This window comes from Platalea leucorodia (genome assembly GCF_965183815.1).
Source record: "Platalea leucorodia genome assembly, chromosome: 5".
NCBI classification, from domain to species: domain Eukaryota; kingdom Metazoa; phylum Chordata; class Aves; order Pelecaniformes; family Threskiornithidae; genus Platalea; species Platalea leucorodia.
Genome location: NC_138827.1, coordinates 76,719,837 through 76,745,120, shown reverse-complemented (window position 1 = coordinate 76,745,120; position 25,284 = coordinate 76,719,837). Strand labels below are relative to the sequence as shown.

The 25,284-nt window shown below is 39.6% G+C and overlaps 1 protein-coding gene across 1 annotated transcript in view; it reads right to left on the bottom strand.

The window, feature by feature from the left end:
• Positions 1-25,284, bottom strand: part of PDE11A (phosphodiesterase 11A) — a gene marked incomplete at both ends in the record, with an annotated part of 139,464 nt that overhangs the window by 22,111 nt on the left and 92,069 nt on the right. Inside the window, 5 exons of the mRNA XM_082312211.1 lie at positions 3,473-3,573; positions 6,702-6,792; positions 9,839-9,948; positions 15,175-15,282; positions 15,383-15,529. Of these exons, the coding sequence (XP_082168337.1) occupies positions 3,473-3,573; positions 6,702-6,792; positions 9,839-9,948; positions 15,175-15,282; positions 15,383-15,529 (557 nt within the window). The remainder of the gene's footprint in view (positions 1-3,472; positions 3,574-6,701; positions 6,793-9,838; positions 9,949-15,174; positions 15,283-15,382; positions 15,530-25,284) is intronic.

The window sequence follows — 25,284 nt, the reverse complement described above, 5'->3', positions numbered from 1 at the left end:
CTCTTTGTGAAGTGGAAATGTAGTTAGATTCCCCAATAGGAGAGAGTTTGCGAAGTCTTGTATTTTCTACGTTTACTTCAGCTAGACTGAAATTTTGAACAGTCAGTATTGAAAGCACAGTCTGACAACAGCCAGTACAGGTTTTAGACATGAAGAGATGCACACTTCCAGGAACACTGCCCTTGACCAATGGACAGAGTTTTATGTGGGGCATGTTGCATTATTCTGGTCCCTGACTGTCATGTGTTATATGACCAGTCACTCCTACTATAGGGTCTTTCTATAACAGATTTTATGACAGCAACTAAAACAGGGAGATATAAGGACTATATCATAATATCTAATCCCTTATGTTTTGTGAAATAAGATATAAAAGAGTTTCACGTTGCAAAATTTGCTGGGACAATGCAAAGTCACACATGCAGAAAACAAAATTCAGTTCTCTCACACAAAGTCATAGCATCATGGCCCCACTGGAAATAAATATTGCAATGATGAAAATTTTAATGGCCAAGAGTAGCTGGCACATAAACCTTAAACCAGCCTAATCCTGAGCAGATCCTCAACAACTACATACTCTATTAAGAGAGCGAGGATTTTTGCACCCTGTATTTCAGTGCCCAGTCTAACAATGTAAAATTTGGTAATGATTTCATTTTGAAGTATTGGATATTCTGGGCAATTCATATGTTACTGGACAAAAAACAGGCAAGAATGTTTAAAGCTGAAAGCTCAGGAAGATGACATTGCAGAAACCCCAAACATTCACATTTAAAATATAGAGATCCATAAACAGTAACTGAAAATGTGAGTGTGAGGGCCTTATGTTAAGCTGAAAACTTTAAAATAAGAATTTTCATTGAAATCCATTTAAATGGATGCAGAAGTAGTAGCCCAACTCCACAAAGAATTTCTAGTGTAGGAAAGAGTCAACCTGAGGAAAGCAGCCACATATAAGGAAACAATTTAGTGTTTCCTACTGGTTGCTTACGCATGGTATCCAAAATGAAGAAGTTTGCTATTATTAAGCAAACATAATATGCCAGGATTTCAGAAATAAACAAAATGATAGCAATTCTGCAATGTCTTTGAGTAACATTGACTCTGGTTGTATTTTGCCTGGAAGGGAAAGTTGTCTTGCAAATCCAGTTGCTCTACAGGCCAGTGGCTCAAGACATCATTTGAGTGAATTTCCATAAACTTCATTTTGGTTCCATGCTTTTGCTTCTTGTACTTTCTACAAGCATCATTATTTAGAATTATCTTTAAAATCAAGCATATTTTCCATCTGATCTTTCGTTGAAAGTCATCTTTTTGTTTGTAGAAAAGTAGTGCCTTGAGAAGGTCATAAAGCCTTGCTCTGCCTGGAGTCTTGTTGCTGTTTTGCTAGCTGGACTTTGTGATCATTAGGTTTAGGCATTCTAATAATACTGATATGAGCATTTCCTTCTCTACAAAAATATTGAACATGTAGCAAACTGAAAAAACAAGTTAGGTACTTGTGCGGAAACATCTGTTCACATAGGGTGGCTTTAAGAAGTGTGAATCATCAGCGTTTCCAGGGAGTGATTTTCAGGCACTTTTGGTAGTAAAGTAGCGTAACAACTACCTGATTAATGAATCATAATAACACAAGAGAAAATGATAACTTATTTGCAGACTTCTGAGTAAAGAGGCCTCATTTGCTAAAAGTTTTCTGATTCATGTAGCACATAAAAATCAATTATGCAAGCAAGGAAGAATAATCTTGAAATTCAGCTGTTGTCCCTTTTTGGACATTATTTCTCTGTATTAAAACTAGAAAGACAACTTGTCCATGTAGTTTTCAACCTAAGGCAGGCAGGGAAGAGAGCTCCATCACATCTGGGTCTGGACTGCGTTCCCTCCCAAGGCACTGCCGCGGGCCCTCTCCAGGGCAGAGCCTCTGGCCCTCGCAGGGGCTGCAGCAGGATCCCAGCCAGGGCAGCTGCCCTCTCAGCCCCTGCCACTCATCTCTTCCTTGACAACACAAAACATTTCTGCAGCACTTGTTATTTGTGGTGAGACAGGACAACCCGTACTGACACATCCCTGTGGTCCTTGTATCTCACTTAAAGCTGTCAGCAAATTCCCCTGTCATACCAGCCCCCCAGATAACAAGCGATCCTGACAGACAGCTTCAAAAAGAGTATGCTTAAAAGCGTTTATTTGTCCTGCTCAGGATTTTCATGTTGGCAAGCAGAAATTTCTTCATGGACTAATATTTAGAAGTTATTTCTATTAAAATTATTAAGTAAAACCCTTTCTTAATACAACTTCTCTGAGAACAGACTTGCAGGAAACAAAAGAGTATCAGGGTGTCTACTGCCAGTACTGTTTAGAAACAGCCCTCGGCACAGTAGCCCAATACTGAGAAAAAAAGACAAAGCAAACTTTGCAGCATCCCAGCTAGTATTTTTGCAATTAACAGTTAAAGATACAATGTTGATGTAGATAGTTGAACAATTTCAGGGCAAAGACTTTGCCTGAAGTTTTCTGGAAACTTGGTTTGGTATCAACCATCAGCACAAAGAAGCGGGGGAATCCACGTATATCCCCCTAAAAGTTGAGAAAAACCTTACTAAATGCTACCCAGCACGCTTTGCAATAGGATGCTAACGGACATCAAACAAACATTCCTAAAGATGAATTATTGTCATGGCTGGGAAGGTAGTATGCTGAAACTGCACATCTGACAGCGCTTCTCCCTGTCAGTCAGCCACAGGCGTGTGCCAGAGAGGGGGATGTCAAAAGTGCAATGTGACGGTGACACCATGACTCCCCCGACTACACGCATGCTCCCACACATTCTTACTGGGAAGACATTGGTAATAATTAACAGTATTTGAAAAACACCAGATAGCACCAACTTGAAGTCTGCTTAGAGATTTGATTTGCAAACAAGGAAAAGGAAGAAAACTGGATGAGAGAGATCCTCTTACACTTCTCTCGCGTTAAGCTTTTTAAGACCTGTTCTCATGTGATGCAAATTGGCATAATGTGTCTTCAAAGAAGCAATGTGTATGCTTTCATTACCTCTGCAACTGGGTTTGTAACTACATATAATATTCCTTAGCATACACGTTTAGAAATTCTGAAATGGTGGAAAAGAATTCTAAAATTGATTTTCTACATGCCTGAAGAACTAATCACAGAAGGGACAGAAGAATTACAGGACCGAGCTGTAACTGATTCCTGGGATTGCTTTGAAGTATAAGCCTGGGATTTCACTTGCTTTTTGTTGATACAGACATGTTACACATTAAAGCAAAACTTACTTGGACACTTGAGATATTTTTATTAGCCTAAGATATACTAAGTATTGGACTAAATCTCTTCAACCACAGCTAAACACTAATTTCTCATATTATATATCCTTATTGGTATTTAATAGGTCATTAGAGTAAGTTCTTCGAATTTTCATTTGTCAAATACAAGGAATGCCAATACTTACTCAAAATACAGAGTGAGGTCTGTTGCCAATATCGATTGCTTTAGAAGCTGCATAAGGTCACTGTAGTCCTTAGAGGACAAGTTAGCAAAGATGTTGTGACCCTATAATGAAAGAGATAAAAGAGGTAAAGGGCTAGCAATCAATATAGGTTTTTAAAAGGTTTTCTAACTCTTTAGTCTACTGTTTCCGTGTAACAGAGGCTTGTTCTGATTCGTAGCAAAACTATGACAAAATAATAATGTTAATACTGCTGAGATTACATTGGGGTGGAAGAGTTGACGATTGTAATCAAACACCTGGGATGTTTTTCTAAACTCTGCTGAAATTATAACCTCTTGAGAAAAGGTTTACTCTTTGCTCTGACCCTGCACAGACTCAGTTTATAGGGAAAAACTACGGATACATCTCAATCTTTCCTCTTATTAAACGTTTTGGGGAGCTGTGTATTGCAGCTTTTGAGTTGTGCTTGTAATAGATTTATCTGTGCTGCTGCTTGCAAGCACACAAACTGCTGTTAGAGCAGTCAAAGACACTAAATCAGTTTTTCATCCAAAACAGCCCATTTGCTCACTCTGCCCATTACTGCGTTGTCTTACGGCGTAGAGAAGCATTGCCTATGCAGGCTAAAGAACTGCAACTTTATGCAGTTTAAATGCCCTTTGTAGGCCCAATAAGCTACTTTTTAAGGGATCATGGATTAAGAATTTGAAAGGTGCTCCATGGCCAGAATGGAAGGAAACAAATTATTTAATATTGCTATTTGAGAGCAGGAAGGTCCTTTTGTAACTAAATTTCTGAAAACTAAGAGGGACAGAGATCCTATAATTTCTCTATGAAATCCTAGAGAAAATAAGCTGGAACAAACATAATTAATGAAAAATTCTAAATGTAAGCTTAAAAAGTAGTCTTTGTGACATTAGTAACATATAACTAAATTAACACAAATAAAAGTACTAAAGTTCTTTTTTTTCCTAATCACCTATAGAAATAATGAGGTTCTTGCTAAAGAGTCTTATTTTGGTGGTATTTAGCACTGTAATGCACACATTCAGTATGCACTGCCATCTACTGCTTAGGAAGATTAAAATGCCCTTAAAAACAAGAATTCTCCAGCAACAGGATTACTATAACCATGATGGTCTGAGGACATAGACAAGATAAGGTCTGGATGTAGAGATAGTATTTTTTATTTAGAGATAGTATTTTTAATTGTTGGACTAAAAAAATAATTTACCGTGCATAAAAGATGGTCTTCTCTGTGACAATGAAATGCTTATTTCTTTTCAGCTAAATATTGAGAAGGATTCGAGAATCTAAAGCTTATTTATGAAAAACAATTTTGAAACCAAAGTACTCGGAAAGAAATAAAGCAAAATATATCAGGAAAATAGCAGCTCTTACAACAGGGGTAATTTACCAAGTTGTCTGTTATTCTATAATATCTGTTGACTTTCTGACCTGTTTCATGGTGTATTAAACCACGTCACTACAAAGCTCAAGATCACTTATACTAAGGTTAGCATGTCAAGAGTAAAGGATAAATAGCTCCTTTGTACAACATGATAAAAATTTAAAGAAATAATATGATATACTATGCTTCCTTCTAGATAGCAAAGACAGACTAGAATATCAACATTAGTGGACAGGATATAATCTAATTTCAGCTTATTTTAGAGAAAGGACCAACTGCTCAGCTGGTGAAAGTTGGTGTATCTTTAAGTAGACTGGAGGATCCAAATCTGCATCTATTCCAAACTAAGGGGTGTTGTGTTCCATTAGCAAATAGTATTTATTGGCTAAAAATCCTATAGGATTAATTTTCTGGTCTAGAAATGAGGACTTGGAGAAGCAGCTGCCTGAATGATCAAAGGGGAGGACTTGCATTTTAAGTAATATTTTACATCTCTGAAAGAAGCTGGAGTGGATTCCAAGGAAAAAAGTATTTTTTTCATAAATTTCTTGATTTTTAAGCTGGAAAAGATAAAGAAAGGTATCTAGACTGACATGAGCTATAAACTTTCACAGAGCTGTCCACGTCTTGAGCCTGTCTTCAGAGGGCCATTCAGTCATGATGAAGATTTCAGGAACTAGAGAAATGATTATTTCCCAGGAGAGCTTGTTGCAGGGGCTGAACAGTCCCATTGGTTTAGGGAGAAAAACAAAGAACAAAACCCCCTTCCTTTTTTCCTATTCTGAGCCAGTCTGTTTGAACTTTCAAATGCTGTTTTTTCTTATGCCTTTCCCTGGTAGTCTAAGGAGCCATTCAATTCCTAGTAACACCTTTTAGCTAAACTAGACTAAGCTAAACAGATTGAGCTGCTTAAGTCTCGTGCTGGTGCTCTCCTTTCTTATATCTACTTTTTTTAATATGTCAAGAAACGGAACACTAAAGCCACAGTCCCATGACTAATCTCTGTGGCGCTGTACATAGAGGTAAAGCCATCACCCTGTTCCCATTTGTCTGTGATCACGGGACATTCCCAGATGCTCTTCAAAAGTTACTGCAGATCAGCATATAGTCTCCAATAGTGCCACAAGAAAAACATTTTTGTTTTTATATATACTGAATGCATTTTGTAAAAACCTATCTGTGTAAATTAACAAAATACATCCATTGTTTTGTAAGGATTGCGTGTCCATCCTTCTGCTTTTCTCACTTACTGCATCTCTGGGGTAGTGCATGCTGCATACTGTTGTGCATAAGATATTCTAGGCAAAAATTATGTCTTTATATGTATTTGCAAAGCAGCTAGTGTACTTTGGACAGCATGATATTACTGATATTAATTTTTTTAAAAAAATCATTTAGTAAAATTATGCAAAACTATCATAAAAATACTGATTATAGAAAGACTGTCAAAAGAAATTAAATTGGTCCAGTAAAGGATGACTGTGGTACTCTGAATACAACACCTGTGGGGAAAGGTAAGAGCTTGTTTCACCTACCTATAAACCACCAAGAAGGATATATGTAAGAAGACTGAGAAAAGCTGACAATATGATTAGGATATGTTCTCTTTGCCCCTAGCTGATTGAGACAAATATAATCTCTGGGCTCTGTGATCAGCATTTGTAGTTGTTTAATTTTGTGCTAGTTGTGACCTTTGTGGTAACCAATAAATAATTCCTCAAGGAGAGGGCATTGAAAAGGTACTGTGTGTGGTATTTCCTTTCTCTGGCTGAAACTGCCCAACAGCTTACAGTGAGATTAATAGTAATGCTTTTGTACCTCACTTTGGAGAATCATGACAGCATGATTGAAATGGTGGTGCTCCAAGGTAGCAGAGGTGCCGTAGAGCTGAGCTAAGGCTGATCCGCTCCTGAAACAGAACACGGGTAGTCAACAAATACTGCTCGTCTGCTTACGAAGCAAGTTTCAGAGACAATTTAGTAAGGAAAGCATGTAGCCACACTCTCCATTTCAGCAACCACACTTGAGAGACAGTTGACAAGATCAAAATACTAATTTAACGCCAGATACAAGTCATTTATGTTCCAGACCTTGCTAAACATAATCAGCTGACTAAAGACTTTCTTGGAACTACATGAAATTTTGTAATGCAACTTTCAAAGTGCCTCAGCGATGCAACAGCACGGGTGCACCACTGTGCAGTAAAGACAAACGGTAACGTCCTTCAGCTAGGATGGGCTGTTCTGCTACTAGTTTTTATTTTTCGTTCTTAATAGCTATAACCAGAATGGCTTACAATAGGCATTTGCAAACTCTTCAAAAAAAACCCCAAAACACAACAACAAAAAAACAACTGCAAATGCAGTGAGGTTCTGTCTGTATGTAAAACCATGCACTTAAAAAAATACTAAGGTAAACAAAAAAACCACAAGTGAGAGCAGTGAATATAAAAGTAAAGTTTAGCATCTCTTCAGAATGTATTTTCTCATCACGTTGATTGTCTAAAACAAAATTAGCTTCAAAATGCACAGGGAAGGTGGGTTTTCTAAGTTTAAAGAACAAAAATCTACAGAACACAATTATAAAATTGTGAACTGTTGGGAGGTGCAGAGAACAGGACTGGATTGTCAGGATAGTTACTGATCACCATTACTTCACTTCTGGGACCCAGCCTAAAGCGACAAGATGGGTTTTCTTTCCAAAGAAATAAGAGATTATGCTAGAGACAAACAGAAAGAGTCTCCTAGGAGCATATACTATAAAATTGCACCATACTGATATTTAATTATCAGAAGCAGCTATATTAGAGAGAAGGATGTCCAGGAAACATCATCCCTAGAGGACGTAGTGTTGACATATATAATGGAGCCATTTCAGACAACTGTGATATTGTCTCCATCATAGACCTCTTGAACTTTCATTACACAGAACAGCGGCATTGAGCACTGAAGATAAAATAGGAAAATGCGATGCTTAAATTTATAAGTCAGGTTAGAGGAATAAATCATAGCTACTGTTATGAAAACTACAGCTGTTTTCAGGGGTGTTTTATACATGCGTGGTAATGTTTGTCTTTTGTTGAATGTCTTCAGCAATTTCTTTATGGAGTCATAAAATGGTAGCCTCTTCTTTGTACTCTGTTGTCAAACAACAAGCATAAGCGATAGCAGTCTAATGCTGAAACCTCTACCTTTAACTCAGCCATCCCTCTGCGCAAGAGATATTGCTGTGGAATGTTACAGTGGAGAAGTGGTTAACTTAATCAGAGCCTAAAACGGTCAGGATGTAAATCGTAGGTCTCGTTTTTGTAAATTAGGAACATAAACATCAATCAGCTGAGATTCCTTCCCATTTGTCTCGTCTTTTTTGATTCTCTTCAAGATTCAGCTGCAAAAAGGCATCTAGCAGTGCTTGGTAACCTTTGCACCGTGAGCTCTGTCTTTTGAGCACTGCAATTGATTTTCCTTGCTATGGTGATTGAAGATCCAGACAGTGTCGTTGTTTCATTGAGACTGTACAGCAACACCAATAGCTCAGGAAATGGCAGCTTAGCGAATATCAGAAACATCAGTTTGAGTGATGTTCACTGAGGCAACTCACCCCCAGAAATGCAGCAGCCCGTGCATGCACAGATTGCAGCAGAGTATTTTTGCAAAAGGTAAGACAAAATACGCTAATTCAACATCACCCTGTCTTTCAAATATCTTTGGACAACCATCTGACCACTTCCCCGCCACGCTGGAGGATTAGCAGTAATGCAGAACAAAGTTGCAAATGCATGCGGGGATCTGCAGGACAAGAGAGACTCAAGGTCTCATATTCTGACTGTAGAGGACCCGGGAAGTTGAGAAAACAACACGGGATTTGGAGGAGTCTCTGTGTCTGACAGCTTTATTTCACAGCTTGGCCAGGATGTTGTCAGGGGACGTTTCCTGTTGTCCCCCCGTTGTCAGGGAACACAGGTTTTGGAAACAATTTGACCTTGGTTAGGGGAGTTCCCTTACCACCACAGTAAGAAGTAGTACCGTCAAACCTTCCACAAACCTGCTTCTACCTCACTAATGTGTCTGAGGGCAGCAGCCTGGACAGTAAAAATATGCAAGTCAGGGCTGCTGAATCAGGTTCTAAGCACTTTGGATAGAATAAAATTCATTTTTAGAATTGAAAATGGTCTGCAGACCAAGATTTCACACAGGCGATGTAAGAATCTGCCTTCAAGATCCAGCTTCACGTTCTGGTGGGTACTGGCCATTTCAGGGGCTGGCCAGCCCACGCCTGCCCACCGCAGCATGCCTCCGAACAGGCTCTGTGGGCTTTGGCCTGTGGGGCAGGCCAGGGAGGAACCATTTCTACCGACCAGGGACCCTGCGTGCTCCACAGCTGATGGGTATGTGGTGAGGCAGCTACTCCAGCCACCTGCTGCAGACAAGATGCATCTGAGCTCCAGCATGATGGCAACGGTTTCATACTTCGTAAGCTAGGAATTACTTTATGTATACTTGCTGATACGTTTGTGAAAGTTTTTGTGAAAGCATGATTTCAGTTTTACATATTTTCTTTTCTTCTTAATAGTTGAACAAGGTTTTGCTTAACATCATGCATTCCAGCCAGCAAGAACAACCCGGATAGACAGTTTCAGGGTTTCCTGGGTTGAATACCAGAATCAATAATACCTCAGCCTGAAAAGAACATCGAGTTTTGGCACCACATTTCAATATGCGGTGTCAGTTCACAAGGGGTAACCCGATCACCAGCCCGATACAAAGGACAAGCCAGCAATTACCCAAAAGAACAGAGAACGATAAAGATGGATTGTCCCTCACTACATACAAGAATAAGAATACTTGGCCTTGGCCTAGGAGGCCTGAAATTAATGTTTCATTCTTTATCCTGGTCACCTTTTGCTCTTCTGTGGAAGAAAAACAAATTAAAGTAATAAGAATTAGAAAACTTACTTGGCTTGGAAGGCATTGTTGGTTCCCCTGTGGTCAAGGTCATGACATAAGCATCCCACAATCAAAGCTAAAATTTCAATTTCAGTCAGAATCTCCTGAAATCCTGCAGTCTGAGAGCAGAAAAAAAATAGCAGCTGTAACTATCAGTAGCAGAAGGGATAAGTAATGTTAGTCCATCGAGCAACAGTCAACTTTGTTTTGATACCATGAATGTTTCAGTAAGGAGAAGATAAATGCTTTATTGTCATATTATATTCCCTGCTGTATGTTAGATGGTTAGCAGAATAGATAACATCCTTGGAGTGATCTGTTATTATCTCTCTGTTGCATTTCCAGCATGCCATTTCTCCACTACCCAGAAGGCACTGAAGGCAAAAAGAGCTTAAAACAAACACCAATAACTACACACTAAGACAGAAACTGAAATTTCATATCAGAGAAATACACAACAAAATTAATTCCATTTTGAAATTATTGTTCAGAGAAGTACTTAGACAGATTTCTCCAATCCTAAGGTGACCATCTTAGTCAATCCCTACTGTCAGAGATAGCTGAGATGTTAAATCAAAAGACCTATAAAAGAAGCCAGCTAAAATATACTCTATGGAAGTGTTACAAACTATTAAGAGATTTGTTATCTAGGACACATGAAATGAAGCGGCATGATTTAAACAGGAAAAGTCTCAAATGGCATGTTTCTGCTGCAGATACTCACTTGAATTTAGGAGAGAATTTTGAAAACTGACGTATTGAAATTCCCCATAAGCAGCTCAGACCAGATAAACCCATGTGAATGGGGGAGCTGATCCTAGAAACATTTCTTTGCCACTGTACTTCTCGTGGATACTTGCCATAGCAGTTTTCCTGCCTGGACTGCCTCATGTCAGAAAAGAAATACTGCTGTTACTGCTACCCTCAAGCATCCTGCACAGATCCTGTCTGGAGAAGGTGCTGGAGCCTGCGTGGGACACGACCTCTCTGGTGCCGTGCATCTTACCCATGGCAGAAACAACCTGGTTCTTCAACTCTTTAGAAGCATAAGGGCGTATTGCCTGCAAAAATGACTGGCTGAGCTGGAAAACCATAACACTTGTGTTTCCACAGTGCCAGTCTCCAATGACACTCCTCAATTAGCCACACAATCTAATTAGCATGAAAGGAAATTATATAAAAGGAATATAAAGTATTGGAGGACCAAACCAAGGCTGAACACTAACAGTGTGTAGGAAATCCTGGATTCCATTGATTTTCAATGGGGCATAATTTCACCCACTGGCAAGAGGAGGGTTAAGTGATACAAAGACAGTGACTATCAGTGGGATTTGATGTCCTTACCTGGCAGGAACTTACAACCCACTCAGAAATGCCAGTGAATTGCTGCAATACCATGTGAAAACTCTGCCATTCACCCTGAAGACCACAAATTCTACTTAAATAAATGCACGTTCAAATCCAAATGGTCTCTGTTTTCATAGGCTGAAATGTGGCCGCAGTTAATATTTAGGCAGGACAGGGAGCCAAGCTCCCCCAGGTGCTCAGGAATGCATTTCAGTGGGGACTGAGGGAGTGCAGGACTTGCTACAAAAGCTTTATAATTGTGCTCAAAGTTTACATATCAGAAAAGATGATCAAATATGAGGAATAGATTCCTTTTGTGTAGAATCCACTGGCGTACAGAGTAACTCGAATATTATGAAAGATTCTCCTGGTTTCTAGTGGCATTGCTTTTTTTAGTTTCAGTAACAGCTACCCAGGAAGAGGAAATTATCTAAAAAATAGTGTTTTCTCTTTTTATTTTTTAAACATTGCTCTTATAAAACAAATAATAATCACAGTCTGTTTTTTAAAAAGAGATTAAAAAATAGGTTTGTAACTGACACCATGCCACGTGTCAAGTTTCAATCTAGAGAAAACGTTCATGGCTAAGTTAAAACAACTTAAAATAGAAGTTTTATAATATAAAATTGATGCTGTAAGAAATATTCTTTAACATAACACAAGCTTTGATTAAACTCAAGGATTCAACCTGTATTGCAAATGCAGGAAAGCCAATTAAGGAATTTATTAACAGTAACAATATCCCAAAAATAAATGCAACATTTTATTTAATCAAAAGTCTTGTCATCAAATGTATGACAGAAATATAGCATATTTCACTTAAAAAAAACATTTAATTTAAAACAATGTTACAGTAAGGGGATATCTGCTTTGAACATAATGCAAAAAAATAGAGGATTACATTTCCCTATTTTTTTAATTTACACAGAGAAAAAAAAATACATGGCTATAGATGACGGTGCAGTAAAATTTATTTTCACCAGAAAAGGAATGACCCATAACTCATGAGTGGCAGCGTCTCCAGTGAGTTATGGAGGTCATTCTTTCATGTGAGGAAATGAATTGCATTTATTATTCCTTGCCCCACATTTGTATGTTTTGTTATTAGCACACCAGATGAGATTTTAATTTTGTATTGCTTCCTTGTTCATTTTTACTTTTTGAAATAAGTATTAATGTGAACTGTCTTAGGCAAAGGCATTGATAATGAAGCCTGGGCTTGATCCTGCGGTTTATGCTCATGTGACGTCCTTAACTTGTAGGAGCAGTCTTGCTTCAGCGCTTGTCTTCAGAATATTTGGGCAAGTCTGAAATACAGAAGTATAGCTTGCAGGACTGGGCTTATAATTGTTCAGTGTCTAACCAGAGACAGAAAATACATACTTAGATATACAAGAACATACCTTAGATGTGCAGAAGGCTGACCCAGGAGTGAAACAACTGGTTTAACCTTTGTTGGTTTTCTGTTGTTTGGCTTGTTCAACCCAGCTGAATTTTCCTTCTGCGTTCAGTGGGAGCATGGTTGGGCCATTAAAGGTTACTGCATTACAGATTAGACATTACTATGCTATAGTAAGCCCTACCTGAAAATACCCTAAAAGAGACCTATCGATTTATATTTGTGGTGCAGTCAATATTGCTGACTGTCATGGAGAAATCAGGACTAAGGTGCAACAACTGCACAAAGCAGTGCCTTCTTAACCATCAGAGCCCCTCTCTGATGGTGAAAGAATTTTCCCCTTTTTGCAGGTGAAAAAACAAGGCGCGTACTAACTCGGATGGTTCCCCCAAGACAAATGCAGTAAGAGCAAGGCTTGTGCTGTTACTAGTTTCTTGACTCTCTTTTGTGTCTTTTTTCACAAGATCAGTCTTTCTGTCTCTGTAAGGGAGAGCCGAAGCGGATCACACACCTGAACTCAGTCTGTTCTCAGCGAGAGCCACAGGGAAGCGGGGTGGGATGCGTGGCGAGTCCAATGCTGTGGGCACAAGCATCCAGCCCTGCGTGTGGAATTGCTCATTCGGTTTATTACCGGGAGCGCGGGCGATGAAATGAGCTTGGCTTGAAAATCCTTGTTGCATCCGTGTGCTGACTACTAAAGGATCTTGAAATTATGGTTTGAGAACCACAGTCACAGCAGTTTATGGTTGAGGCCTCGCAGGCTTGCTGGTGGCTGATGAAGCAGCAGGGGTCGGCTTTCTGCCGGCTGGCTGCCGAGGGAGTCACCGCCGGCCGGGACGGGGGCGCCCGCGGGAGCGCGCTTCCCACCGGGAGGGCAGCGCGCCGACAGCCCGGCCTCGGAGCGCCACCTAGAGGCCGTCACCGGCGCGGTGCGAGGGCGCCTCGCCCCCGGCAGCCTTCGGCAGAAATTAACGGAATTCCCAGCGGCCTGACTTTGCCCTCACTGCTCAGAGTAAAACGCTTTCCATTTTTCTATAACTTAAAAAAAAAAAAAAAAAAAGCATGTCACGTTTACAAAACCTTAAAAACGACCGATGTCCATGCCTAACCATGAGATTTCATTAGCGACCATCAGAAAGTGCCCGCTGAAACGCCGTTAATTCTGCTTGGCTGAACAGCCTCACGCCCAGAAGAAGAGGTGACCTTTCTCTCTTGTTGAACGTCTCCGTTTCCTTTGTCTCACGGCGTACAGCGCAACTTCGCTACGCCTCCGTAAACGCTCACAGAAGCAAACCCACGTAGCTGGGACAGACCTAGCATTATACCAACATCTACCTGCTAGGGGATGTCATACCCTGTTTTTTTCTCGCCCGACACACGCAGTTGTGCCACAGAGACAACGTCAAACGAAGTAGGACAGCTGGGAACCCAGGCGCAAGACAGCTGTGCCCTGTGAGCAGGTAACAGGCCGCGGCCTGTCCCAAGTCCCTGTTAACACAGCGCTGACCTGTGCTGCGAACGGCGCAGGCTGCAGAGCCTCCACCTCTACGGACAGGGTCCGGATGCTAACCACGCCGCAGAGACCGGCCAGCAACGAGAACATAAACGTTCAGGGATTAAAAATTAGGGAACAAGCACACGATAACCCAGATAAATAGATACTTGCACAAACGCTATTAATACGACTGCTTTAAGGTTCACAATAGATTACTCCAGCCATTAAAACTGAACATGAAAAAATGTAAAAACTTGAACTCTTATTTTTATCTGGAGATAAGGCAAACCCAAAATGTAAAGTACACCGGAAAGTGTTGTGTGCACACAGACATGTTGCTTCTCTTTTGCCATATTAACCAGAATATTAAACATCCAGGACCACAAAGCTTTTTGTTGATACATTTACAAGAATTAACTAGCCAAACATGGATTATTCCGTGCAGTGAGGTTGCTGTAGGGTAGGGAGAGAGAGCAAGTAAGAGCAGTGGTACTTTCAACAGGATTTACTTGTATGCTGAGAGGAGTTACAGGTACTGATGGAGATACATGTTAATAGAACATGTAATAGTTAATAGTTAATAAGTGTTGCAGTGTCCAATGTAGACACAAGATTCACTTAGATCACTATGTTGGAAGATAATTTTAAAATGTTTTAAGGCAATACCTTCTACAACTATTTAGATGAACCTGGATAAGAAGGTAATAAACATCAACATAATAAATATTTCTTCTGGGATTCTAATCTTCCTTGGTTTTGTACCTCCCAATTTAAGAGTTTGAAATAAATGTCAAATCAAAGAGTTCCAAAAGAAAAACATCTCTGTAAGATCAAGATCTATAATAACAAGCTCACTCCAAGACAGCCATCTGTTTTCAGTCACTTTTATGTGCCTGTGATATCACTGTCGCTAAAACACTATGAGGTTTTGCCAAATATGTGCCGCCTTAAGTTGAATAACCTAATTCTGTGTGCATTGCCATTGGAAATGAACGAGTATCATCATAACCAGAAAAGAAATCAAACGTTGGAAAATGTTTAGACAGGTAAGGCAATGGGGCAATAAAAGCTCTTACAGGATTGTGTCTGTAGCTGGATACTTACAGTTAACATGGCAAACATTAGCTGGCAGACGTTGAAAGCATGCCTCCAGTTGTGATACAAAACCATTCGATAATTCTTCCTAACCGTCAAAAGCCACCTACACAGAGTCTGAAAAGTACAAATTGTATCAGTGCTACTAAAAGTGTACAAATGGACAGAGCAGTGCCAAGACAAAAGCAGCAGATATCTCTGCAGCGCAGATGGTTACCTCGTAGTCAATTTTAAATTTCTGCACCATTCCAAGCTCCATGAACATCCGCAGGGCTGCAGTAATCATGGCATCCACATCAAGTGAGAAGTCATCAAAATGGATATCATCAATGCCAAGCTCTGACACCAGAGGGATGTTTGCTGCCTGAAAATGCCAAAGGGAAACTTCTGATTCAAAACTTGGGTCTTTTTTTCTGTGTCACTCTTCCAAGAAACCATCCATACATCAGTTCTGACCTGCCAATACGTCCCCTACTTGATTTGAATGCCGAGCAATAAAAGTCTTAATCTGAGAAATACAAACATGTCAAGCTAACAGAGCGGGGAAACAGTGGGAAGGAGAGGAACCTGATATGAGCAGGAAATATGCTCACCATCCCAACTGGAGCCTGTATACAGCATTTAGACTGTGAGAGCTGACCACTTTACAGCTACTGCAGTAACACAATATATTCTAATGCAAATTACAATGCTGTAATGCAAGAAACATCTGGACAGCCAGCAGCTGTGAATTTTAATTGCTACCATTCAGAAATGCAAAGTAAACATACTGCTCTACAGAATTTCTTCATCCAAAATGTCTTTACATTTGTAAGTATACAAGCGCCCTTTGCTTTGCACTGTTTACTACACATTCGTAGAACCAAAAAAAGAGTCATACAAGAAGGGTCTAGCAGAAGTACTTTTCAAAGTAAACTAAAAATAATTTTCAACATGCTGATTACGTAGTAGGTCAATAAACAATAGCAAAAGCCTTATGTTTTGCTTTGTCCATGTAACAGCAGACTTTTGTTCTGTTTGTAAGAGAGGAATGAGCTTTTCGTGCACACAAAAACATACGAATGAGTGTGCAGGGCTGGCTAATGCATACAGTTGTGCACACAGATGTGTGGTGGCTGGCCCAGTGGCAGCACCTGCAGGAGCCAGGCAGAGGTGCTGACAACCCTCACGGGCTTATCTGCCCTTCCTTACGCCCCTTTGGACTTGCCACTCATCTCCCTAGAGAGGGCAGGTGGAGGAGGCTGCGTTTGCTAAAGGAGCATCTGTTCCCTGCCTCCTGCAATGAGAAGGTGATGGGTCAGGTAGAAACCTCACAAAGGGGCTGGATCCAGCCCACAGGCCACAAGCTGGACCATGCTGAATTAGTTAAAATCACATGGACTCAGCTGGTGCGGCACATCCAGCTACTCACTTGCATAAAATAACAATTTGTTCACGCAACTGTAAGTTCACCTTCACAGTTACAGCTTCTATGTGACCACCTTATGGTTTCCTTTTTGAAAACTTGTGTTTTGAAATATTGCGCCCTAACTACAACAAGTTATTGAGATGTAAAAAGCTTTCTCTAGCCAAAGGGAAAGTGCCACCTCAATAATTACTTTATGCAGACATTAAGCTGGTTTAGCTATACCACATAAGAGAAGATAGCATAAACCTACCATAAAATAGCATTAACATTGCAGCATTAACTTACTTGCTAGCTAGAAGAAAAGTCTTTCCAGTTCAGTACCCAGTAAAGCATGCCAAGACCACAAAAAGTCATGGCGTTACAACCAGTAAGGTTAACTGACATTGGAAATGCAACAAAACCATCAAGTCAGGTGTCATCCCAGGAGGCAGCTGAAGAACCTCTGGAGCATGCAGGCAGAGATGTAAGCTCTGTTAACTGCATATTTAGTCTGCTAACATACTTATCCAGGTTGAATCAATTTAGCATCTTTTTTTGAATAATTACTGAAATATTTGAAATACTTCTAGATGATCCCAACAGGAGTTACACCTTAACACTCTTTAAGATCTAGCTGAAAAGCTATGTATTTATTTCTGAGGTAAAGAAAGAAAGAAAATATGGTTAAGTGTGAAACAGGAGCGCTGGCCCAGAGATTGTGCTGTCCAGACCCCCAGTGGTCTTACAAAAACTGTGACTTTTTTATCATTCAGTTATTCTTCAAGAGCTTTGGGGGATACTCAAGATGCATACTAATATTTATTTTATGAATACACTCATTGCATAGTAAATACACTCTCTAAAATATCACTGAGAAAAGAAACGTATTTGTCCATCTTACTCATTTGTTCCTTAGAAAGAAGTTTAAATAACAAAGATGCTGAAACAGAAGCACTTGATTGCAAGTAGACCTCCTTGAAATTGTTTTATCGAAACTATCTTTACAAACCTACTACTGCATTTTCATTAACTTTGAAGTAGGCTCTGATTAAAATTTTGACATTTTTTGTCCTCTTAAAAGAAAACAGATATTTTTCTTGCTATTTTTTACTGGAAACAAACACTTTTACCAGCCTGTTACAATTCAAGGGAGAACACTTGAAGCAGTTGCTCAACTACAATTGTTTTTCCCTTTGTCAAACAGTGGAAAAATAACAATATATTCCAAATCTATTGCAAACTGAACAACAGGATATTAACAAAGCAAGTCAAAAACAATTTCTTCCCACGTCAGTCTGAAACTTTTAAATATTTATGAGGTTTTACATTCCTAAATTTAACAGGAGTGCCATAATCCAAAATAACTGCTGAATTAATAGCCAGAAGATAACATTTGTATAAAAGAACCATTTGCTTTACAACAGCAATAAAGGAAACAACAGAATTATGAGTGTTGAGACTAATTTGAACAATGTTAAAAAATTACATGTTGTGGGGCTTCAGCAATTTTCCAGCTGCACCTGGCATTGTCTGTCCTCAGCTTCCTATGTTGGAAATCCAGCAGTCCAGGGTTTATAGGAGAGCAGTCATTAAAACTTAATTTTTTTTAATTACAAATATATAAAAAATATTCATAATACAGAATATTAAAACATATCCACCCCTGAAATTCTGCTGCACTGCAGGACACATTCCAGTGGATTTCTTAAAATAAACAGCAATAACAACACTCTCTTCCAGGAAAACAGAGGGGATGAAAGTACCATGACAATAAGAGAAAGGGACAGGCAATTAAAATTCAGGTTGCAGTGAAATTATTTTTTAAAGCACCCCAGTGATTTAGAATCACTTAAAAGGCTTGCTTCCTTTGGAATGTTTTGAAGTTCAATTTCCCCTTTCTAAAAACAATTAAGAACATTATACTCTGAAGTCTTTTTACCCTGCAGACCAAGCAATTTCAATGCTCTCATCCTTGAGAAAAATTCATGTGACTCTTCTGTGAGCTTATGGTAAATTAAAGCTGGACACGCCTCCTCTGATCACATCTCCATACCCCTTGGTACTGAAGCAGAAATTTCTCTTGAAAGGAAGCACGAACACAAGTTGGGCTTAACACATGGAAGGCAACCGGTCTTGCCTAATAAACTACAAACTCAGCAGTTACCGGACTGGGAAACTACCACTGCTTGTAGCCAGCTTGAAAAAGAGGACGTCATGCCCCCGAATGAGAGCATAAAGACAAGGTCTGTGGCTGCCCCATATCCAGATGTGCATGGGATGGGGTGGGATGGATACAGGAAAGAGGAAAAGCCATCTTTGTACTCAGTTCAGGGTTGGAGACAGATTCTCCTTTCCTCATTGCTCTTTACTATCATGTAAATTGCTTCACAGCCTGCTTGGTATATGTGAACAGCTAGGAGACGAGTGACTGGCTAAGCCTTACCTTACATCAGCCATCGCCACAGGGCCATATGTCATTAATGACCATCATACTTCCAAATACATGGAACACCGAAGTGGCTCCTACCAACAATAAAGTCCCAATACTGACCACTATAAAAGACAGCCGATAGGAACAGAAAAATACTGTTTCTGGTTCAGTACCAATAAGCATTTGGGCTGCTGTGGATGAACAAAACCTAAGAAGGAAAACTTTAGGAAACTGAAGAGTCAAAGTTTTAGGGAAACTAAATACTAAATACTTGAAATAAAAGCTACTATTTGATGCTTACACCTTAGTGCTGCTGAAAACAACTATTTCAGTTTTAGAAGTAAGTATAAAACATACGCTGTATAAAATGGTTTCTTCATATTGTTAGCATGCAACTAGATAAGAATAAGATAAGCATTTGTACTTGTTTTTTATTCTAGGCAGTAAGTGTTCATGCGTAAATGTATGTCAGAAAAATACTGTATAATATGCACATACATATACACAGAGCATTTTACGTTCTCGCTGTAAGGGCTGAATGAAGTGATCGCAATCAATCAACACAAGCCAAAGGGGAGACTTCGGCTGCTCTTACTGAACATATTTCCTGAATGAGAGAGAGGTTTTACAGTCAGCTGGGTTAATGTTACTGCAAATTGCTTTTCTTTTAGTCCTGCTTTCAGTTTCTGTCATATACCACACTAGTACCTTCATAATGACCAATACTGCTATTGAGAAAACATATGCAAAGCGTACCATTAAATGCTCTCTTACAAATCAACTTTAAATCAGTTTATAGTTATAAATAGTACAAGAATGATCCCTTGGAGATGGGTGAAAGGAAAGGGGGCAACCTTCCTGTCCTGAATAACTCGTAGGTGTGATTGCTGCTATAAGCTCATGATAGGTGTGTCTTGCTATTTTAGGATCTGGAAACACATTACCAGTTTTTCCAAACAGGGAAGAAACTCTATGGATTTCCCTAATGAACCACACAGTTTTACAGACCAAACTTCCCGTGTGAGCTGGAGGTCTAGTTTTCAGCATGTGAAAGCTATAGTAAGCTAAAGTGGAGACCAGCAGACAGGTCACATGCTGCCAGCATTAAAAAAAAAAAAATGGTCAGAGGGAGATAACTCCTTACGTAGGGAAAAACTGTATCATGCAGGAACAAATATGAAATAGCAATGTGGATATTTAATAACCTCCTATAGCAGAATTTGGTTAATGAGACAGCCTGGGTCAGTGGCAGAGAGAGGGCAATTTCAAGGTGGTGATTACATTTTGTCTCATCTTGCAATAATCCTCTTATTCCATCCTTACTTCCTACAAGTTGGCACACACTGATAGGCAGCTTAAGGAGTTTCTTAAACAGAAAATACCTACAGCTCAAGGGTCTGATTGTATTAACTTGATTCAGCATTACACGTTGCATGAAAACACAGGTTTTGGTCTCATTTGATACTAAGAACACAGGACAAACTATCATTTCACAGATTGACAGGGAAGGTTTACTAAATGATTTTGCACTAACTCTTCTAATAGCATATTCTTTGTGATCTTATATATCCATATTTGATAATGTGATAAAATCAGGTGTAAGGAAATAGAGAAGTTCATTGGAAAGCATTCTTTCTCCTTGTAAAACGTTCACTACCATGGAAGCAGTCCAGCTAAACACAGAAAACACTGGACTAAAATCCTACTTTGCTGTGTCAGGTTAAACTCTCTGTACTTCAGTTTTACTACCTGTGTGGATAAGACATCAGTGCTTTTTATGCAAGGAAAGCATTTTGAAACCTACTGATAAGTATATTAATATGGCTTTATTAAAAAATAGTGCATTCTGCCATTTGGTATGCTCAGCTTCTTTCCCGTGTGGTATCAGAACTATTCTGTAACAATAACTTCCACTACTGAATACAGTCACTTTTTATGTAGCCCTATAGACAATGACATGTGGAATGATTAGCAAGGTTTTCTTATCAGAAAATACTGCTAGACTGGTGAGGAAAAAAGTAACAAGAAACTTAAATATATAGAACGTGTATAAAGATATCCCATGAAATATATGTCCCAATGTAGCAAAAGAATGGCAAACCAATACGGTATGCCTCTTAACTCCCAGGGGCACTGTTTGAGTCAGGAGTCCATGTACTATGATTTCAATAGCGGGTCAGGATCTGATCTCATTTATACTCTATAGTGAAACTGGAGCTTCAGACAACGTGACATACACCAAAAAAATGAGACTACCCTTTCAAGTATCTCTTCACCCAGAAGCTCTCTCAGAAGATTAGGAACTGAAAAACCTTAAAGGCTGATCATCAAAACCAGCAGAGAAAGCATCAAAGCAGAGAATATTTAAATGTGATGCCACCTTTATCTCTCACTTAATCTTCTATCAAGCCATATTGGAGACAGTATTTTCTGATGGCAAAGATTTTTATTTGCAAAGGGTTCTTTTCATGTATAAAGGCCTCTAAAATACTTGCTCATATTTATAGCTGCAGGCATCTTTTAAAATGTATCTTTATAGTCAGTTATTAGCAGTAGTGGACAAATTTTGCAGTTCTTCATAGCCATGGAAGACCAAAGCCTGTTATGTTCCAGTCTGACACATTTCTTACTCTCTCCAAAGGGGAAGGAATCAAATATTTCAGCTCAGGGATGTTTTAATGCCCAGAGCAACCCAGCTTTTAAATGCCTCCATCTGTTACTGCAGACTGCGGATGCCATCTCTCTGCCCTTCACAATGCTGAGTTAGCACCTCTTTTCCAATGACCAACCGCAGCAGAAGCAGGACAGCGGCATTTAAACGGAATTTTATAATATTTACAGTAAAGGGGAGTGGGTGTGGAAGAGACTTTAAGTGTGCATGTGTATTATCCTCTAGATTTTGATTGTAATGATTTTTTAACATGATTATCACAGTAGCATTACTGCACCCTTTGGGAGTAAAATTGCCCAGAATCACAGAATCATTTAGGTTGGAAAGGAGCTCTTGAGAGCAGCCAGTCCAACACCCCTGCTCAAGCAGGGTCAAAAAACCCCTAACTTTATTTGCCCTTCAACAACTTTCACCAAATTCCGATTCTCTGAATGAGGTCACTGGAGGAAGGCATACTCAAATAACCACAACTGGAGACTGGAATGAGATAGGAGTGGGGCTTTGGACTCATCTGAAGGCAGTTGGATGAAACCATGAGATAAGGAGACGTCACGCTACCATATAAACATCTTTTGCCACCATCAGATCTACCAGACTTCCTTTTCTGTGTGCCAGACTCTGTGAATGTTTTATCCAACAACTGTTCAGATATAAAAGATGTCAACAGTCCCTGGAACAGGATTTATATATTTTAAACCCCTTCAGAGTAACCCAGCAGATAAGCAGAGGGTTGCAATTGTGAAATCAAATGCCCAGCTCTACCCAAAGTCCCACAGTAGGTGTCTGAGCCCTGTGCTGGAAAAGGTCATTCATTGCTTCAGTCAAAGTTTCACATCTGTAAACAAAGAATAATGCTGCTCTTGCACCCAGCTTCAAAATCTGCAGCTGAAGCACGTATATGTAGTGCATACTCCTTCATCCTCAACTGGCAAATCAACAGCATAACATGTAATTTAGACATGAGATGTGGCACAACGAAAGCTGCATTTAGTCTTGTTTCAAAAAGTTATGTTTAGTAAATGGTCAAACCAAATATAACTACTGCTTAGTATGAATACTGGTATTTGCTTTAATTAAAAGAGAAACTTCATGGGGTTAAGAAAGCTATTTATTCTGCTCCTTCTATTAGAACAAGAAAAGTAGCCATTAAGCAATATATCACTATCAAATATAGCATTTCGGAAATTTTTTTATTATCATGCACTGTGGGCTTAGGACAAAAATATGGTATTTACTTTCTGCTTTTAGTATCAAGCTATATGTGCCTGAGAAAAGGATTTGGCTTCTTATAATTTTATTTTTAAACAGGCAAGGGAAGATATGTCATTACAGCATTACACATGCTATTTCCAAAGGTAAGCCCAGAATTATAGCTAAAAAGCTTAAACTATTTTGAATGTTTCTGATCAGTCAATCAATCCTGTCTGAACATGCCACTTTCTAAAATTGGGACCCATCAAAAGGAATAATAAATTTCAGAGATAAAAATATTAAAGTTTTGTTACAAACTATAATAGAAAAGACACAAAATACATTATTTATGTTGCTAAAAATCAATCCTTGACATTAAAGTTGTTTCCTAGTACACAGAAACAAAATATATGGCAGCCTATAAAAAGAACAAGAAATTTCTATTTTAGAAGAACAGAGACATAAAATAAAAGCAATTAATGGCCTGAGCATCTATTATTCTTAAGGCCAAAGTCCATAACCACAGCAGCCTAGGACCGGAGTTTTACAGGGCATGCACATTTGACACAATGATCTCCTGAGGCGCACAGGGGAGCGTTCACGTCCTTTTGGCTTATGGTGATTAGGAAATAACCAGTGTGTCACATACTACAGGCTAGCAACTGTCGACTTTTTATGACCATTGGTGCAGATGAGAAGCTCATACAAAAGGGCCTATTCAGTCTCCGTCCCAGAATTTGAAACAAACACAAGCAGCAAACCTAGGGCAAGTATTTCTCAGTGATACGAAAGCGTCAGGCATGCAGGCTGCCATTTCCCACAACAGCCTTACTTGCTTTTGGTAGGCAGAGAGTCAGCTTTGTTGCTCCCATGAAGAGCAGAATAGGTAATGCAGACTGACCCCCTCATACCTATAAATTTGGAACGGTGAGGGAAGAGGGATACAAGGTAGACTTCTCCTCCACAAGACTACCTAGGAAGGGGAAGGATGGCTCTAGCTGCTTCCTTGAAGACTCGGAAGAAGAAGAACCTGATTAAGGGTGGAAGGAACAGAGTCAGGATTCTCCTCACAGAGGACAGGATGTGAAGGCACAGGGAGGAACTGGCTCTTTTGGTGGCAAACAGCCCAAATTGTGCCCTGCAATTCACAGTTAGACACATGGTGCCAGAGAGCGTGTGAGAGAGAAAGAAGTGAAGGCATTGCCTTGTCTGTTCTTAGACACTAAAAATAAAAAAAAAATAAAAAAAGAAACAATAAAACCTCAAAAACCCCACCAGTGCCACAACAGCGTATACACTGGTATTACACTATTTTCTGTCCCAGTGTACTCCAGCAGCACTCTGCACCCAAGCCAATCTGCAGGACCACTGGCCACATGCCACCGTGGGGCCGTGACGGTGCTGCAGGAGTGCGTGGCAATGGCACTGGACCATGTTCCTGCTGGCCACTGAAATTTTCTTTCTGAGCACCTGCGACAAATCAGGCTGGCAGTACTGTGACTGGCGTTGAAAGTTATGCAAATACATGAATGGGCTACTGCTCCACTGGGGAGAAAGTCCTATTTCAGATCTGCTAGAATGACAGCTATAGCAGAATATTGTCAGGTAGACAATAAATAATACTGGAAACATCTTCAAACTTACCACATACATTTACAGAAAAGCTACAGAGAACACTGCAGTGATTATCCTTAAAATATGTTTTATCTTTGTCTTTTTCTCCTTCGTTTTCGTCAAGTTCTGATTACAGGCTTAAAAGAAATCCACCCATCCTGTTCTGAATCCATAAATCACTCCCCTAGGAGCACTCAGGACTGCCCAAAAGAGTATTCTCCAAAAAAACAGAGCTTCATCTTGCTACAGTCTAACAAGCCAGGAGCGTTATCCTGTGGGAGGCTTCTGCAGGCCAGACTCTGAAGACAGAGCCCAACTCCTCCCCGCGCAGCAGAGCGTCCATCCTCCGCAGCACCCGTCACCCTACACAGCACACCAGCAGAGAACGCCTGAGCACCCAACCCGCACAGCAGCACAGAGGTCTAGTTCACAGACAACTCATAGCCTAATCACCACGTTTTCTGAGAAAAAATTATAGATCCTGCTTTTTCAACAAAAACAAACAGGCACTTAAATCTTGTATTTAGCTCTTTACTTACTACATATATATTACTAGCTTTATAAATTTTCTTTAAACAAAAGCTGCTTTCATCTATCACTACTTTGAGGTGAAAGGCTGCAACACAGCCATAAATACTTGTTTCTTGTCATTCATGAGGTTCTTAATGAAGATCTTATAATACATGTTAACTGACCCCTATGAAAATACCCTTATGATATTTGACTGATATAACCGTTCCTTTTCTCCTAGACACCTTGCATCTACCAAATTAATGTTCTGAATATAACATTTTACCCTATACTTAGATGGTGCTACAGAGGGTC